This window comes from Rattus norvegicus, chromosome 18 (genome assembly GCF_036323735.1).
Source record: "Rattus norvegicus strain BN/NHsdMcwi chromosome 18, GRCr8, whole genome shotgun sequence".
In the NCBI taxonomy this organism is placed as follows: domain Eukaryota; kingdom Metazoa; phylum Chordata; class Mammalia; order Rodentia; family Muridae; genus Rattus; species Rattus norvegicus.
Genome location: NC_086036.1, coordinates 13630585 through 13650773, shown reverse-complemented (window position 1 = coordinate 13650773; position 20189 = coordinate 13630585). Strand labels below are relative to the sequence as shown.

Sequence of the window (20189 nt, the reverse complement as noted above, 5' to 3'; positions counted from 1 at the left end):
GTGCCCAGGACTGAACTGAACAAGCCAAACAGCTCCCTGCACCCAAATTCTGTGGGGGAGAGAGCTGGACCCACAGAAGTGTGGATACTCCCGAGAAGCCAGAAAAGACTACCCTCTACCTACATTCCAGACCCAAGAGGGAATCACCTAGTGCCAACTGTGCCCCTGGGTGTAAGGACCTAGGAGCAAACAGGAACAGGACCTTTCTGAATCCTGCCCATGCCATGAGCTGAAAGACAGTCACCAGGAGCACCTACACACCTGAGAGCAGAGCACCTGTTCCCAGAAACAGCTGAAAGAAAACAATTCTACAGGCATACTGACACAGAGGCCTACAGCAGGGTCAAGTCACTCTCAGAAACATCAAGACAAGCAAATACCAGAGACAACCCAATGGCTAGAGGCAAGCACAGGAATCTAAGCAACAGAAACCAAGACTACTTGGCATCATCAGAGCCCCGTTCTCTAGGCAAAGAAAATACGGCATATACAAACATACCAGAAAAGCAAGATTTAGATTAAAAATCACATTTTGTGATAATGATGAAAGACTTTGAGAAGGACATAAAGATTTCTCTTAAAGAAATGCAGGAAAACACAAGTGAACAAGTGGAAGCCCTTGGAGAGGAAACATAAAAAATCCCTGAAAGAACTACAGGAAAACACAATCAAACAGGTGAAGAAACTGAACAAAACCATTCAGGATTTAAAAATGGAAATAGAAACAATAAAGAAAGAACAAAGGGAGACAACCCTGGATTTAGAAAACCTAAGGAAGAGACAAGGAGTCATAGATACAAGCATCACCAACAGAATAGAAGAGATAGAAGAGATAATCTCAGGGGCAGAAGATACCATAGAAAACATTAACACAACTGTCAAAGATAATGTAAAACACAAGAAGCTCCTAGCTCAAACCAGGAAATCAAGGACACAATGAGAAGATCAAACCTAAGGATAATAGGTATAGAAGAAAGTGAAGACTCCCAACTTAAAGGGCCAGTAAATATATTCAACAAAATTATAGAAGAAAACTTTGCTAACTTAAAGAGAGATGCCCATAAATATACAAAAAGCCTACAGAACTCCAAACAGATTGGACCAGAAGAGAAATTCCTCCTGTCACATAATCGTTAAAACACCAAATGCACAAAACAAAGAAAATATTAAAAGCAGTAAGGGAAAAATGTCAAGTGACATATAAAGGCAGACCTATCAGAATTACACCAGACTTCTCACCAGAGAATATGAAATCCAGAAGATCCTGAACAGATGTCATACAGACCCTAAGAGAACACAAATGCCAGCCCAAGTTACTGTTTTCAGCGAAACTCTCAATTAACATAGATGGAGAAACCAAGATATTCCATGACAAAACCAAATTTACACAACATCTTTCTACAAATCCATCCCTATAAAGGATAATAGATAGAACACTCCAACACAAGGAGAGAAACTACACCATACAGAAAGCAAGAATATAATACTCTTACAATGAAACAAAAACAGAGACACACAAATATAATTCCATCTGTAACAAGGCAATTAACAGGAAGCAACAATCACTATTCCTTCATATCTCTCAACATCAATGAACTCATTTCCCCAGTAAAAAGACATAGACTAACAGACTGGATAAAAAGGACCCAGCATTTTGCTGCATGCAAGAAACACACCTCACAGACAAAGACAGACACTACCTCAGAGTAAATGGTTGGAAAAAAACTTTCCAACCAAATGGCCCAAAGAAACAAGCTGGAGTTGCCATTCTAATATCAAATAATATTGGCTTTCAACCAAAAGTCATTAAAAAAGATAAAGTTACTTCATATTCATCAAAGGGAAAATCCACCAAGATGAACTCTCAATCCTAGATATATATGCTCCAAATGCAAGGGCACTTACGGTCATAAAAGAAACCTTACTAAAGCTCAAAGCACACATTGTACCTCACACGATAATAGTAGGATATTTCAACACCCCACTCTCATCAATAGACAGATCATAGAAACAGAAATTAAACAGAGACATAGAAAACCTAACAGAACTTATGAGCCAAATGGATTTAACAGATATTTATAGAACATTCCATCCTAAAACAAAAGGATATATCTTCTTCTCAGCACCTCATGGTACCTTCTCCAAAACTGACCATAAAATCGGTAATAAAACATGTCTCAACAGATACAGGAAGATAGAAATAATCCCATGCATCCTATCAGATCACTACACACTAAGACTGGTCTTCAACAAGAAGAATAATGACAGAAAGCCCACATATACATGGAAGTTGAACAATGCTCTACTCAATGAAAAGTTCATCAATGAAGAAATAAAGAAACAAATGAAAGCCTGCTTAGAATTTAATGAAAATGAATATACAACATACCCAAACATATGGGATATAATGAAAGCAGTGCTAAGAGGAAAACTCATAGCTCTGAGTGCTTGAAAAAGAAACAGGAGAGAGTATATGTCAGCAGCTTGATGGCATACCTAAAACCTCTAGAACAAAAAGCAGTAAATACACCCAGGAGGAGTAGAAGGCAGGAAATAATCAAACTCAGAGCTGAAATCAACCAAGTAGAAACAAAAAGGACTATACAAAAAAAATCAACAAAACCAGGAGCTGGTTCTTTGAGAAAATCAATAAGATAGATAAACTCTTAGCCAGACTAACCAGAGGTCACAGAGAGTGTCAAATTAACAAAATCAGAAATGAAAAGGGAGACATACCAACAGAATCTGAAGAAATTAAAACATCATCAGATTCTACTACAAAAGCCTATATTCAACAAAACTGGAAAATCTAGAGGAAATGGACAATTTTCTAGACAGATACCAGGTACTAAGTTAAATCAGGAACAAACAAACCATCTGAACAACCCCATAACTCCTAAAGAACTAGAAGCAGTTATTAAATGTCTCCCAACCAAAAAGTGCCAAGGACCAGATGGGTTTAGTCCAGAATTCTATCAGACCTTCATAGAAGAGTTCATACCAATACTGTCCAAACTATTCCACAAAATTGAAACAGATGGAGCACTACCAAATTTCTTCTATGAAGCCACAATTACATTTATACCTCAACCATACAAAGACCCAAGAAAGAAAGAGAATTTCAGAACAATTCCTTATGAATATTGATTAAAAACACTTAATAAAATTCTCACAAACCGAATCCAAGAACACATCAAAACAACCATCCATTGTGACCAAGTAGGCTTCATCACATGGATGCTGGGACAGTTCAATATATGGAAATACATCAATGTAATCCACTATGTAAACAAACTCAAAGAAAAAAACCGCATGATCAACTCATTAGATGCCAAAAAAGCCTTTGAGAAAATACAATGTCCGTTCATGTTAACAGTATTGGAGAGATAAGGAATTCAAGTTCCATACCTAAGAATAGTAAAAGCAATATACAGCAAACCAGTAGCTAACATCAAACTAAATGGAGAGAAACTTGAAGCAATTCCATGAAAATCAGGTACTATACAAGACTGATGACTCTCTCCCTACTTTTTTAAGATAGTACTTGTATTCCTAGCCAGAGCTATCAGATAACAAAGAAGGTCAACGGGATACAAATTGGAAAGGAAGAATTTAGATATCACTATTGCAGATGATATGATAGTGTACTTAAATGACCCCAAAAATTCCACCAGAGAACTCCTACAGTTGATAAACAACTTCAGCAAAAAAGCTGGATATAAAATTAACTCAAACAATTCAGTAGCCTTCCTCTACTTAAAGGATAAACTGAGAAAGAAATTAGGGAAATTTTACCCTTCACAATAGTCCCAAATAACATAAAATACCTTTGTGTGACACTAACCAAGCAAGGGAAAGATCTGTAGGACAAGAAGTTCAAGTCTCTAAAGAAAGAAATCAAAGCTCTCAGATGATGAAAAGATCTCCCATGATCATGGGTTGGCAGGATTAATATAGTAAAATGACCATCTTGCCTAAAGCAATCTACAGATTCAAAGTAATCCCCATCAAAATTCCAACTCAATTATTTATAGAGTTAGACAAAACAATGTTCAAGTTCATTTGGAATAACAAAAAACCCAGGATAGCCAAAATTATTCTCAACAACAAAAAATCTTTGGGGAAATCACCATCCCTGACCTCAAGCAGTATTCCAGAGCAATAGTGATAAAAACTGCATGGTATTGGTACAGACACAGACAGATAGACCAGTGGAATAGAATTGAAGACCCAAAAGTGAACCCACATATCTATGGACACTTGATCTTTGACAGAGGCGCTAAAACTATCCAGTTGAAAAAAGACAGCATTTTCAACAGATGGTGTTGGTTCAACTGGCAGTCATCATGTAAAAGAATACAAATTGATCTATTCTTATCTCCATGTGCAAGTTCAAGTGGATAAAGGAACTCCATATAAAAGCAGATAAACTGAAACTAATCAAGAGAAAGTGGGGAAGAGCCTCAATCACATGGGCACAGGGTCAAATTTCCTGAACACAAAACTAATGGCTTATGCTTTACGATCAACAATAAACAAATGGGACCTTTTGTCCCATTTTTGCAAAGCTTCTATAAGGCAAAGGACACTATCGATAGGACAAAATGACAACTAACAGATAGGGAAAAGATCTTTATGAATCCTACATCTGATAGAGGGCTAATATCCAATACATAAAAAGAACTGAAGAAGTTTGTCTCCAGAGAAATAAATAACCTTATTAAAAATGGGGTACAGAGCTAAACAAAGAATTCTCAACTGAGAAATACAGAGTGGTTCAGAAACACTTAAAGAAATGTTCAACAGTTTTAGTCATCACAGAAATGCAAATCAAAACAGCCCCTAGATTCTACCTCACACCAGTCAGAGTGATGAAGATCAAAAAAGATCTGCAAAATCAGCAGATACTGGCAGTGTTGTGAAGAAAGAGGAACACTCTTCCATTGTTGGTGGGATTGCAATCTATACAACCACTCTGGAAATCAGTCTGGCGGTTCCTGAGCCCAGGTAGGACACAGTACTACCTGAGGACCCAGCTATACCACTCCTAGGCATATACCCAATAGTTGCTCCAATGTATAACAAGTACACATGCTCCACTATGTTCATAGCAGCATTATTTATAATACTCAGAAGCTGGAAATGACCCAGATGTCCTTCAACAGAGGAATGGATACAGAAAATTTGGTATACAATGGAATTCTACTCAGATACTAAAAACAATGACTTCATGAAATTCTCAGGCAAATTGATGGAATTAGGAAATATTATCCTAAGTGAGGTCACCCAGTCATATGATATGCACTCACTAATAAGCGAATATTAGCCCCAAAAGCTCAGACTACAGAAGATACAATTCACAGACCACATGAAGCTCAAGAAAAAGGTAATGCATGGATGCTTCAGTCTCTCTTAGAAAAGGGAACAAAATACTCAAGGGAAGAAATATAAAGACAAAGTGTGGAGCAGAGACTAAGGAAAGGCCATCCAAAGACTGCCCCACCTGATGACCCATCTCATTTTCTACCACCAAACCTTGACAATATTGCAGATGTCAAGAAGTGCATGCTGACAGGAGCCTGATATAGCTGTCGCCTGAGAGGCTCTGCCAGAGTCTGACAAATACTGAGGTGGATGCTCACAGCCAACCATTGAACTAAATAGAAGAGTTAGAGAAAGGACTGAAGGAGCTGAAGGGGTTTGCGACTCACAGGAAGAGCAACAATATCAACCAACCAGACAAGCTCCCAGGGAATAAATGACCAACCAAAAAGTACACATGGAGTGACCCATGGCTCCAGCTGCATATGTAGCAAGGGACAGCCTTGTTGGGCACCAATGGAAGGAAAGACCCTTCCTGGGAAGGGTCAATGCCCCAGTGTAGGAGAATGCCAAGGAGGGGAGGCAGGAGTGTGTGGGTGGGTGGAGGAGCACCCTCATAGAATCAGGGGGAGTAAGTATGGGATAGGGTGTTTTGAGAAAGAAAAACGGGAAAGGAGATAATGTTTGAAATGTAAATAAATAAAATATCAACAGCAGCAACAAAAACAACAACAAACCTGCAGTCAGCTGTACCGTGTAGAGAAACCATTAACCATCCATAGGAGCAAGAAGAGATCACTTTTTAAAAGAAAAATGTTAAGCAGCTCTAGCATTTTTGTAGCACTGAGGTTTTATTTCAAATTTCTTTTGCATATTTGGTGCTGACACAGTGAATTCTTTCTTTTATGAAGTATCTGCTCAAGTGTTTTGTTTTGTTTTTTTTTCCTGGCTGCTATAGATAATTTTCTATAGAGAATTCAAGTTTAGTTTTAAAAGTTTGATATGTAAATTGCAACTACCTTATGATTTTAAACGAGTTCTCTTATCCCTGGGTTGGGTTAGGTTTTTTTTGGAAAAGTTTTAAATTTAGTTGGAATTCCATTTGCCAATTCTTTTACAGGCTTGGTGCCATGGGAAACTTCTTGCTCTAATGCTCAAATTACAGACTGTTTTCTTCTAACATATCGTATCCAGCTTTACATGTTATACTTGGTAGCATTAGGTAAAGGATGCTTGAGATGCAGTCAGATTTAGTTTCCTTCTCTTTCTACTTGGGCATCCACGTAACCTGGTGCCCTGTATCATACTGCTTTGGTTAAAGAGCTGATAAACCAAATCTTTTGGTTCATACTACATTTTATGGATCCTGACCTAAGATTAAACACAAGTTAACTAACAGGCCTAGCACCGGGTTCCAGGTTACCGCTCAACAATACCTGTGTGTGTCTCCAGTTTCCAGGTTACCTCCCAACCAATCTGTACCTCCAGGTTACGGGTTTGCCCCCTGACATTTCACTTCCTAACAACCACCGATCAGGAGGAAAACAGAAGTCAACTTTCTGATTTGGCTCCTAGCGCCAGCCAATTATGTTAAAGTCCGTAATGAATGCCCAATCTGATGTGTATCAGGCTAGATAGCCCCTTCTTGGCTCTATAAATGCTTGCCTGAATCTGGGCTTGAGGCTCCATCACATTTTCCTGAATCAGAGATGGTGGTGTGACCCAAGCTTCAGTTTGAATAAAGAAACCCTAATGTGATCACATAAGATTTTGGCTTCTTGTTTGTCCTTTTGAGGTTTGAATGTATCCTGATACAACAGAGCACGTGAAACATTGTCAAGAATCATCAAGTCCCATTTCTATGGTTCTGTTTGTATCTACTGGGCTCTGTTTCATTGCTCTACATGCCCAATACTCTGCCAATATCACCCTTCTTAAATTAGAATACTTGTATACTAGTTCTTACCAACAGAGTGAGAGAGTGTGACTGGCTCTCCCTATTGGGTTTTCCTGATTAGTGGTCATGAAAAGGTTGATATTTAAATGCCTAGTGGCTTTATGTCTTTTATTACCCAACTTCTCCCACAAGACAATCCAAATTATATATATATATATATATATATATATATATATATAAAATTTATAAATAATATATTTAAACTTATATATGCATATATATGTATATATATATATATATATATATATATATATATATATATATATAAACTTTTCTCTCTTGGGAAACATGAGTACTAGTTTTCTTTTGTACTCACTTTTTACTTAATATCCGAGGTTTTTAGGAATTGAGAATTGCTATGGGAAGGGACAATTTTTAGGATAAAAGTCATTGATTGCTAATAAGTTAGGGAGTGGTTAAAATATAATTGTCCTTTGGATAAAAATCAGCTTTGCTTTTTTTTTTATCTTAGTAAAGAACTAGATAAGCTTAGCAATCTGGATGATCACTACACAACCTCAATCGAGTCTGTGAACCAGGACATTGAAGAGGACGAAGAAGTAGTGAGTGAGGTCCTGAGAGAAACACAGAGCACATCAAATGAACTAGCGAATTTAATGAGAATGGTGAGTTTTTCATATTTTGAAATATTTAGAAAATGGTTTGGAGCTAGAAATAGCATATTTTCCCTGCCAATTATGGTCTAGCAGCCAACTTCCTACCTCTAATAGTTTCATATTGTTGGATAGCAAAACAGATTTGACAACTCAACAGAACGCTTACTTCATTAGTAACAAAAATTTGTGTTTTTTTAAACTGTCTTAGATCTATCATTTTTTGTCATCTTTATTAAATTGGGTATTTCTTACTTACATTTTGATTATTATTCCCTTTCCCGTTTTCCGGGTCAACATCCCCGTAACCCCTCCCCCTCGCCTTCTCTAAGGGTATTCCTCCCCATTCTCCCCATATTCCCGCCCTTCCCCCATATTACCGCCCTTCCCCCAACAATCATGTTCAGTCTTGGCAGGACCAAGGGCTTACCCTTCCACTGGTGCTCTTACTAGGCTATTCATTGCTACCTATGAGGTTGGAGCCCAGGGTCAGTCCATGTATAGTCTATGGGGAGTGGCTTAGTCCCTGGAAGGTCTGGTTGGCCGGCATTGCTGTTCATATGGGGCCTTAAGCCCCTTCAAGCTCTTTCAGTTCTTTCTCTGATTCCTTCAACAGGGGTCCTGTTCTCAGTTCAGTGGTTTGCTGCTGGCATTCGCCTATGTATTTGCTGTATTCTGGCTGTGTCTCTCAGGAGAGATCTACATCCGGCTCCTGTCAGTCTGCACTTCTTTGCTTCATCCATCTTGTCTAATTGGGTGGCTGTATATGTATGGGCCACATGTGGGGCAGGCTCTGAATGGGTGTTCCTTCAGTCTCTGTTTTAATCTTTGCCTCTCTCTTCCCTGCCATGGGTATTCTTTTTTTTGTTTTTTTGTTTTTTTTTTTTTTTTTGGTTCTTTTTTTCGGAGCTGGGGACCGAACCCAGGGCCTTGCGCTTCCTAGGCAAGCGCTCTACCACTGAGCTAAATCCCCAACCCGCCATGGGTATTCTTGTTCCCCTTTTAAAGAAGTTACAGTGTTGGTTAAATGGTTTATCTATTCCTGATTTAATTTGGTACCTGGTACCTGTCCAAGAAATTGTCCATTTCCTCCAGATTTTCAAATTTTGTTGAATGTAGGCTTTTGTAGTAAGATCTGATGATTTTTTGAATTTCCTCCGAATCTGTAGTTATGTCTCCCTTTTCCTTTCTGATTTTGTTAATTTGGACACACTCTCTGTGTCCTCTCGTTAGTCTGGCTAAGGGTTTATCTCTCTTGTTGATTTTCTCAAAGAACCAACTTTTGGTTCTGTTGATTCTTTCTATGGTCCTTTTTGTTTCTACTTGGTTGATTTCAGCTCTGAGTTTGATTATTTCCTGCCTTCTACTCCTCCTGGGTGTATTTGCTTCTTTTTGTTCTAGAGCTTTTAGGTGTGCTGTCAAGCTGCTGACATATGCTCTCTCCTTTTTCTTTCTGCAGGCACTCAGAGCTATGAGTTTTCCTCTTAGCACAGCTTTCATTGTGTCCCATAAGTTTAGGTATGTTGTACCTTCATTTTCATTAAATTCTAAGAAGTCTTTAATTTCTTTCTTTATTTCTTCCTTGACCAGGTTATCATTGAGTAGAGCATTGTTCAATTTCCACGTATATGTGGGCGTTCTTCGCTTATTGTTATTGAAGACCAGCTTGAGCCCATGATGGTCTGATAGGACACATGGGATTATTTCTACATTTCTGTATCTGTTGAGGCCCGTTTTATGACTGATTTTATGGTCAATTTTGGAGAAAGTACCATGAGGTGGTGAGAAGAAGGTATATCTTTTTGTTTTAGGATAGAACGTTCTATAAATATCTGTTAAGTCCATTTGGTTCATGACTTCTCTTAGTCTGTCTATGTCTCTGTTTTATTTCTGTTTCCATGATCTGTCCATTGATGAGAGTGGGGTGTTGAAATCTCCTACTATTATTGTGTGAGGTGCAATGTGTGCTTTGAGCTTTAGTAAGGTTTCTTTTACGTATGTAGGTGCCCTTGTATTTGGAGCATAGATATTTAGGATTGAGAGTTCATCTTGGTGGATTTTTCCTTTGATGAATATGAAATGTCCTTCCTTATCTTTTTTGATGACTTTTGGTTGAAAATCAATTTTATTCAATATTAGAATGGCTACTCCAGCTTGCTTCTTCAGAACATTTGCATGGAAATTGTTTTCCAGCCTTTCACTCTGAGGTAGTTTCTGTCTTTGTCTCTGAGGTGTGTTTCTTGTAGGCAGCAGAATGCAGGGTCCTCGTTGCGTATCCAGTTTGTTAATCTATGTCTTTTTATTGGGGAGTTGAGGCCATTGATATTGAGAGATATTAAGGAATAGTGATTATTGCTTCCCGTTATATTCATATTTGGATGTGAGGTTATGTTTGTGTGCTTTCATTCTCTTTGTTTTGTTGCCAAGATGATTAGTTTCTTGCTTTTTCTAGGGTGTAGCTTGCCTCCTTGTGTTGGGCTTTACCATTTATTATCCTTTGTAGCACTGGATTTGTGGAAAGATATTGTGTAAATTTGGTTTTGACATGAAATATCTTGGTGTCTCCATCTATGTTAATTGAGAGTTTTGCTGGATACAGTACCCTGGGCTGGCATTTGTGTTCTCTTAGGGTCTGTATGACATCTGTTCAGGATCTTCTGGATTTCATAGTCTTTGGTGAGAAGTCTGGTGTAATTCTGATAGGTCTGCCTTTATATGTTACTTGACATTTTTCCCTTACTGCTTTTAATATTCTTTCTTTGTTTTGTGCAATTGATATTCTGACTATTTTGTGATGGGAAGAATTTCTTTTCTGGTCCAATCTATTTGGAGTTCTGTAGGCTTTTCGTATATATATGAGCACCTCTTTCTTTAGGTTAGGGAAGTTTTCTTCCATGATTTTGTTGAAGAGATTTACTGGTCCTTTGAGCTGGGAGTCTTCACTGCCTTCTATACCTATTATCCTTAGGTTTGATCTTCTCATTGAGTCCTGGATTTCCTGTATGTTTTGGACCAGTAGTTTTTTCCGTTTTACATTATCTTTGACAGTTGTGTTGATGATTTCAATGGAATCTTCTGCTCCTGAGATTCTCTCTTCTATCTCTTGTATTCTGTTGGTGATGCTTGTATCTACGGCTCCTGGTCTCATCCTTTGGTTTTCTATATCCAGGGCTTTTTCCCTGTGTTCTTTCTTGATTGCTTCTATTTCCATTTTTAATTCCTTCAACTGTTTGATTGTGTTTTCCTGGAATTCTTTCAGGGATTTTTGTGATTCCTCTCTATAGGCTTCTACCTGTTTTTCCTGCATTTCTCTAAGGGAGTTCTTCATGTCTTTCTCTAAGTCCTCCATCATCATGATCAAATGTGATTTAAAATCAAGATCTTGCTTTTCTGGTGTGTTTGCATATTCAGTGTTTGCTTTGGTGGGAGAATTGGGCTCTGTTGATGCCATTTAGTCTTGGTTTCTGTTGCTCGAGTTCCTGCGCTTGCCTCTTGCCATCAGGTTGTCTCTGGTTTTACCTTGTTTTGCTATTTCTGACAGTGGCTAGACTGTAATATAATCCTGTGTGTCAGGAGTGCTGTAGACCTGTTTTCCTGTTTGCTTTCAGGCAGTTATGGGAACAGTGTGTTCTGCTTTCAGATGTGTATTCTTTCCTGTCTACTTGTCTTCAGCTGTTCTTGTGGGCATGTGTCCTGAGTCCACCAGGCATGTCACTTGGAGCAGAAAAGTTGGTCTTACCTCTGGTCCTGGGCCTGAACTCACTCCCAGTGCACTGCATTTGAGCTCTCTGTGAGGATGGCAACCAGAAGGGCCTGCCCCGCCTTTTCCCGGGCCCCGGTACACAGGGGCCCCAGATGGCCTTAGGTGTTTTCCTCTGGAGTCAGAAATGTGGGCAGAGTGTAGTCTCTTCTGGTTTCCCAGGTGTGTCTGCCCTTCTGAAGGTTTAGTTCTCCTTCCCATGGGATTTGGGTGCAGGGAGCTGTTGACCAGGTCCCTTCAGGTCCAGGAGGTATCTGAACCGCAGTGTACCTACTGCTCCTGTGCCCTTATCTTCCGGTTCCCAGAGGCCGTATGCAGTTTCCTCTTAGGCCAGGGATGTGTTCAAGGGTGGGCAGTATTGGTGGTCTCTTGTGCTCTGCTGTCTCAGGAGTGCCCACTTCTCTGTGCGGTGAGTTCTCTCTCTCACAGGGTTTGGGAGCAGGGAGATGTGGGCCAGGATCAGTGAGGTTTGCGCTCCAGCTAAAAACCGGAAGTGTCCGGTCCCAGAGGAATTTTGCCTCTGTGTGCCCTGAGTCCACCAGGCAGGTCACTTGTTTTATTAGTTTATGCTTGTTATATGTGTTTCTTAATGACATTTTTATACAAGTATGCCATGTATATGGACCACAATCACCTTTAATTGCCCTCTTCTCTCTGTCCTCTGAGTTCTTTACATGAATAGTACCTGTAGGTATATATAAATATATATGGGTATATGTATATATATATGTACATGAACGTAGGACTTGGATATATGCACAGGACAGCTAGGTTTCACACATGATTTGGAACATGATATTTGTGTATTTCTGAGTTTGATTTGCTTTATTTACCATAATAATAATCTACCAGTCCATCAAGTTTCCTGGAAATGCTATTATTTTTGGCTCTTAATTATGCCCAAGTAAATTTCTCTCTCTCTCTCTCTCTCTCTCTCTCTCTCTCTCTCTCTCTCTCTCTCTCTCTCTCTCTCTCCCCATACATACACTCATCTATTGATGAGCATTTAGACTGATTTCAGACTTGACTATTGTAAATTGTGCCAAAATGACCATGGACAAACAGGTATGTTGTCTTAGATTCCTTTGTGACTAGACTGCTTATAACGGTATAGTTCGATCATACAGCAGTTCTACTTTTAGTTGGTATGAGGACTGTTCACAGTGATTTCTGTAATGGATAATGGATGTTTAGATTTACACCCTGTAGTTGAAATAAATTCTTTCCTTCCCAAGTTCCTTTTGGTTATTGTGTTTTAATACCGCAATGGAAACTCTAAGTAAGACCGATTTTGATACCAGCCTCTAGTCTATTGCTTGGACAAATCTGACCATGTACTTTGGGAAGATTGTAGAGGGACTTTAGAACTTTGGACTAGAAAAGCCATTGCAAGTTCAAAGCTTGGTATGTTGTTTGAGTAGCATGTAGGATAAGGCTGAAGGGGAAGCAGATGATGGAGGTTGGACTTGTCTCAGAGAGAAGCAAAGACCATAGTAGGACTATTTGCATGATATTATGAAAGAAGCATTTATGCTTCTGGTCATCTGGAGCTGAAGAACAGACTGTAATTAGTAAGAGGCCACCACCATAGTAAAACTTTTGCTTTGCTTGGACAATAGGTGCTAGTTGGCTGGGACTGAAGAATCAACTGTGGTTAAGATTTAGGAAAGTTTTTCCTCTGGGTCAGCACGTGGAGGCTATAATCTGAGGGAGCCAATGCTGTACCTTACACTGACAGCTGACTTGGTAATATGTAGGAGTTCCCCAAGGGGTACTTGTTTTGAAGGCATGAAAGAGGGAAGGGTCATGGAGAGAAGTTGAGATTTGGCATGGTATGGCAGGGATAGGGTCTCTGAACAAAGGCTGGAAGAGTCAACGGGTGGGGATACTGCTTCAATTGCTGTAGAAACCACAGGAATAGAAGGGATCATGGAGAGAAGTTTGGATTTGGTATCTTCTAATACGTCAGAGTCCCTAAAAGTGCTGAGGAGAAATGGTGGTGAGGCTGTGGTAGCTCAGCGTTTTGGAGATGTCCTTACCCTGCAGCAACCGCCAAAGATAGCACCATCCATCAGATGGATGGATGAGCACGGGAGTGTGTGTGTGTGTGTGTGTGTGTGTGTGTACATGTGCACACCCGTGTGTGTGTCTGTGTGTATGTGTGTGCACCTGTGTGTGTATGTGTGTGTGGTGTATGTGTGTGTGTATGTGTGTGTGGTGTATATGTGTACATGCACATGCCCGTGTGTGTGTATGTGTATGTGTGTGTATACGTGTGTGTGTATGTGTATGTGTGTGTGCACATGTGCATGCCAGTGTGTGTGTGTGTATGTGTGTGTGTGTATGTGTGTCCACCTGTGTGTGTGTATGTGTGTGTGTGGTATATGTGTGTGTGTGTATGTGTGTGTATGTGTGTACATGCGCATGCCCGTGTGTGTGTGTATGTGTATGTGTGTGTGTACGTGTGTGTGTGTATGTGTATGTGTGTGTGTGCACATGTGCATGCCCGTGTGTGTGTGTATGTGTGTGTGTGTGTGTGTGTATGTGTCTCTGCTATTTATGTCTTATTGAAACATTGATGTTGGCATGATATCTTAGAAACAAGTGGAAAAGGAAATATCCTAGGAGACCAGTGATGTCAGGTCGACAAAAGATCAATTGTGCTGGCAAATTTTGTCTGCTTGACATGAGCTAGAATCACTTCTGAGCAGGAAGTGTCATTTGAGAAAATACCCCAGACAGATCTGTTGGCAAGTCAGTAGAGCATTTTCTTTATTGATGATTGATGTGTGAGGCCCTGACTTACTGTGGACTCTCCCAGGCCTGGGTGGTGATCCTGTGCGCTATGGAAAAGCAGGCTGAGCAAGCCGTGAAGAGAAAATAGCATCCCTCAGTTCCTACCTCCAGGTTCCTGGCTTGAGTTATTGCCCTGACTTTCCTCAGTAATGAAATGTGAGAGCTTCAAGATAAAACCCTTCCTTCACCCGGTTGCTTTTAAAAATTTTTTTTTATATCCTAGCAGTGGAAATGGTTACTAAGGCATTTCCAAAATGTATTATTCATTGCAAGGTATGAGTATAAGCACCCCAGAAGAGTAGCAGTCAGCAGATGACATATTATTATTCAAATACATATAACTTTTATATAATTTGTTGATGATAGCTCAATTAGTCATCTGTAAAATGATAGCCATTGACAAGATATTTTCAGAGAAGGAGAAATTCTTTGCAAAGCCTGTAATCTTTTGTGCATACATCATCTTTAAACTGGCAACCCTATGCCTTCTTAATTCTTTGTAATAACACAATATTATTCATGACAAGGAATCATGAAAGCATTTAAAAGGTTCCTAGTAGTTTTCAATTATAGAAATTGTTTGGACTAGCACACATTCCAGGAAAGATGGGAGTGTGATGAAATTTAAATATATTATTTTCTGCATTTCTCTCATTATTAAACCTTAAGTTACATTTTCAGGAGCACACATCAAGGACTCCATTAAAAGCACAGATCTGCATTACTGCCTAACCTTGTCTTTGGTACACAAATGAAACTTCCAGATCAAGAGAGGAATGAGCTTCGTGCTGCCTAATTGCTCATATGGGTTCACAGAGAGTTTGTTTCCAGATTTCAAGGGATAAATGGCCCCAAGTTTAGTCATTGACATAGATTACTCTCCAGCCTCTGCCATTCCTAGTCCATAATCTATGCAAACAATGGTTCTTCATTTCTTTCCTCAATTAACAGCTATAGTAAATCAAATAATGTTGAACTGATTAACAAGTTCCTAATTTTATGATCAAATTATTTTAAATGTGAAATTAGGCTATGAGTTTAAATGTGAGAATTAAGTTTTTTCTTATTTTGTAAGTTATCATATATTTCCAATAGTTTCATATAAGTATATAATTCATTTTTAATTTTTGCTGTTGTCACATTTTTTCTACTCTATACTCCTCTTTCATGAGAAAGTGCCAACCTCTCCATGCCTGTCCTTAAGCATATATACATCCATCCATATATACATGTACATAAACATATTCACACACACAAATGGAGAGAGAGAGAGAGAGAGAGAGAGAGAGAGAGAGAGAGAGAGAGAGATATTTCCTGGGAGCAGCTTCACTCCCATACATTACCGTGAAGCAAATGTCCGATCTTGGTCCCCTGGGATGTCCCTGTGCTGCTCAAGGTCCCCAGGTCAGTTGTTTGCTACCCTTTGACCAACTGTATAATCTGTAATGCTCTCCATCTGCTGCAAAGAGAAGCTTCTATTGGATTCTTTTGGATTGCTTCATCCCCTAAGACCTTTCCTTCTCCTTTCTACACTCCCACCCAACCCTCTAGCCTGAAAACCACACCTCTACTTTCAAAAGCCACTGAAAATCATTTACTTTTAACATTCAATGCAAATGAAGAAATGAATTTATTTGATATATAAACAGACTTTCAAAACAAATTTAATATTGTTCTTATAAGTAAACAGTTAGCTTTGTAAGTTATTAATTCATATCTTTACATATGGTCTGTTATGTTATATAAGAACCCCAACAGTGCACATCTTGTACCCATCTGTGCCCATTTTATGCCATATTTTACCTCAAAATACTCCAGATAAATCCCTTTACTTATAAAACCATAAGTAATTTTAACTCTCACCTTATTGATTAGGGGGCTATCTAGATAGATAAGGGTATTTTTGTATACACAAAGTTATTCTGTAGTACAACCAACTGACAATTTTATATTCGGATGATGAAAAAAGTGAAGTTTTATCACAAAGTATCTAGTGTACAAATGAACCATTTATGAGATAAAGGTATATGTTGCTAATTTTTTCTTTGAAGAGTTTTCACCTATTTCTTATGTGTGCCCACATATATAATATAAAATGGCATCCCTGCATTGCCTCTCATTATCTGCACTTCATGTCACCTACATGTCAACCTCAAGTACATATTCAACATCACACTTAGATTTTTAAAATGCAAACTAAGTTTATCAAAGCTGTTTACTAGAAATGAATATTAACTACAAAAAATGTTTTCTGGGTGTACATACACCCAGGGGATATTTTGTAGTTTCCCACTTGACCAATTGAAACTTTGTATTGTATTAATATTAAACTTCTTTAAATTCATTGAATGAACTCTGTCCAGTTATGGTTTATTTTTCTAATTTCCTGCTGCGTTGGACTTGCACTGACTCCACTTACGTGCATATTTATAAGTGAGCCTACGCTTCACTGTCCTAATTTGTGTTGTACTTGATAGATTTTCTTATCTGGACTATGCTTGCCTTATAAACCAAATGGTAGTGCTTTCTTTTGTATAATTTTTTTTCTCTTTTTTCTTGTTTTTTGGAGCTGGGGACCGAACCCAGGGCCTTTCGCTTGCTAGGCAAGCGCTCTGCCACTGAGCTAAATCCCCAACCCTTCTTTTGTATAATTTAAGAACACACATTTAAGTAATTTTTCCTTGGATATCTGGTTAAAACTAAAACATACTGGTGAAAATATAAATACTTTTTATGGGTTCTTTTTTATTACTCGAGTGGTATTTTTATAGTTATATTTTCTTATTGCATATGAATAAAATTATTCTTAAGAGACTGGGAAATAATCTAAAGGATTAAAATTTTATATGTATTTACATTCTATAGTGTTATATAGCAGTCTCTCCTATAAATTTTTCTGTTTCCGATTATATATGTATTTTCATATACACTTTAAACTTTTTAAATGAATTTGAAAATGACCTTCAGTTTAATATTTTTGTAATTTTCTGACTGCTAGTAAATTAATATATGTTATGTAGTTTTCATTTCCTCCATATTTTTAGACTCCTATTAGTAATTTTATACTTTCCTGTTTAAATTTTGTCATTCCTAACTAGTTTTTCAACATTATATATGTATGTCTGTATGTCTATGCTTATAAGCACACATAGGGTATGCTGTTTTACTCTGAGAGCTCCAGCACTACATGTTGTTATATGTTGCATCAAATCTTTGCAAATCAAACTTTTGTGTATTTGTTATTGCTAGTATGTCCCTGTGCAGTTCTATTTAAGTTCATTCCAGTCAGGCTTTCTCTCCACAGTGTGTTGTACTTCCTATTAGCATATATTGTTTTCTTAGTGACAACAGTCAAGAAATGAGATTCGTTGTACAAACTGTGATTTAAAATTGTTTCAAAGCGCATCTTAAATGACACAAAAAGCATTCATCCTTCAAAGTCTGGAATACAGTCAAATGCACAGGAAAATTTATCTGTTATTTTATCTCCCTGTCAAGATGTAGTCCATGTTAGCATTGTGCTTACAAAGGTACACAGGACTCCTAAAATATTTAAAAATATAGTATTATATAGGAATTAATGACATGCTTCTCTTTATGTTAAAATATATTTCAATATTATTTTACATTTAAGATATAGTATTTGTTACTTGAGACTTTCTTAGAGGCTGGTTTTTAATTTTAAGCATTATAAACAAAGCTATGATAAATATTTCAAATATATCTAAACTAAATTACTTGTTTTAATAAGATAATGTTGTTAAAACAATTGCTTGATAACACAGTGCCTGCAGAATCATGAAAAATCATGGGGGACATTCTTCCAGGGCTGACAAGATTTGTCCAGATTTTCACATTTTCTAGCATTCAGTTAACATTGGCTTGGCTCTTTTAAAAAATCCACTTCATCAGTGGTGTTCTATTCACTAAATTATTGGGTTTTGTACAACTGATCCTGTGAGATCACTAGACACTAGTCCTGTCATCTCTCAGACCATATTTGGCATCTGGATTATAATTTGGAGGCTGGGTTGTATTTTTTCCCCTAGACGTATAAGTGATGCTGCTGGCATCCAAAATACTTTTCTTCTAAAATAAGTAATGAACATCACATTCAACACAGCTAAACTTCAACCTGAATCTTATTTAAATCCACAGGACTCTTTGGTTCTAGCTTCTAATATCACTCATATATTTCTTAGGATAAAAAACTTAGTGGGGAATCTGGGCTGCTAAAGCTATTGTTTACAGCTTTGCAAACTCTGAATGCACAGTTGCCCCATAGATGTCAAAAGTTGTTCACACTCAAGAGCTTAGTGTGAAATGATGCCTATCTGTCCACACACCAAATTAACCCTTGATGATTTATAAGACCTAATGAGATGTGAGTTTCATGTGAATAGTGCAGTGTAGCATATCATCACGAGATTTTCAATGCAGGCAATATTTTTAAAAATATTGTTGATGAAGAGCCTAAGGTGATATAGAGCCTAAGGTTCAGATTGCTCTCTGTGTCATTTCGGAGTTTGTTTTATAGGGGGTGTTTTCATGTAGGATACGTATTTCTTCAAGAAATCCATTTTGTTGTTTGTTGTTGTTGCAAGAGTAATTTGAGATTTCTTTTATTATTTTTCTTTACTGGTTATGTCTAGGTAAATAATCAACATTCCTAATCCATAGTGTATTAAGATAGTGTATTATTTTTAACATTGTTCATCCTGGAGCACCCAGGATGCAAAGTATTCTGAGTCTGTCATTAGCTCTCACCCCTGCACTTGTTTCCTTATTTGGTAATGTTGGTCAGCACCCTCAGTGAAAGGCTGAGCTACAGGATGGCTGGGGTTTTGTTTTGCCCCTTTCTTACTAAGTGTTGCCTAGCTTCACTTTTCTCTGAAAGTAAGAGGGAAGTTTGTGTAATAACCACTCAGAGGCTTAGTAATACACAGTGCTTAGGCCTTAAGCTTTGACTCATAGCTTACATAAGTTGTTGAAATACTCTGTGTCTACCACATGCTTAGCTACCTCTCCTCAGGGTCATGCATCCGACTCCTCTGAGTTGAGGTGGGCAATCTTCCACCTCTGATTGTCTCCCAGAGTTCTAGTCTCTGCACTGGAACTCCCACCATCTACTTTCTTCCTTTTGGTAATAGACTATCTGCCTTCCACATGGTACATAAGGGCTTATCCCTCTAGGTTTGACCTTATGAGTGCCTTTGATCTTTCTATTTGGCTGTTGGATTCGGTCAAGGTTCATTCCAGTATCTAGGGTCAGGCTCTTGCTCTATATAAATACAGCAAATCTTATCTATGGATTTCCTAACTTGAACCAGCAATTGCTGAAATAAGTCTTGTCTGGTCGTAATATTATTCATCTTGTTCTTAAATCCCAGTATACTTCTCTGGCCTACTCACTCAAGTGCTGTCTCACTCGGGTCAGCAACAACTTTTATATGGCTAAAGGTAGCCTCTATTCCCCTGACAGTCTCTTTAGCAGCATACACAAAGCCCCTAGCCAAACTGACTAGTGCTTCTTATTGGTACCTTTCTTTCCTGAGTTTCTAGTAGAGGAGAACTACTTACATTTTCCCTATTTTTGTGGAGGCTTATTTCTTCCACTTATTTCTCTCATACTACAAATGTTTGAGGACACCCAAGTTGTGTTCAGCAATAAGGTTTATATAACTAACTACCAACCTGGAATTCCTACTTATAATCTCTATATTTGTGAATAGTGGCAATC

At 38.2% G+C, this 20189-nt stretch overlaps 1 protein-coding gene across 1 annotated transcript in view; it reads left to right on the top strand.

Moving 5' to 3' along the window:
- The window catches only part of Ccdc178 (coiled-coil domain containing 178), a 397289-nt gene that overhangs the window by 96310 nt on the left and 280790 nt on the right, over positions 1–20189 (top strand). Inside the window, exon 12 of the mRNA XM_017601075.3 lies at positions 7752–7905. Within this exon, the coding sequence (XP_017456564.1) occupies positions 7752–7905 (154 nt within the window). The remainder of the gene's footprint in view (positions 1–7751; positions 7906–20189) is intronic.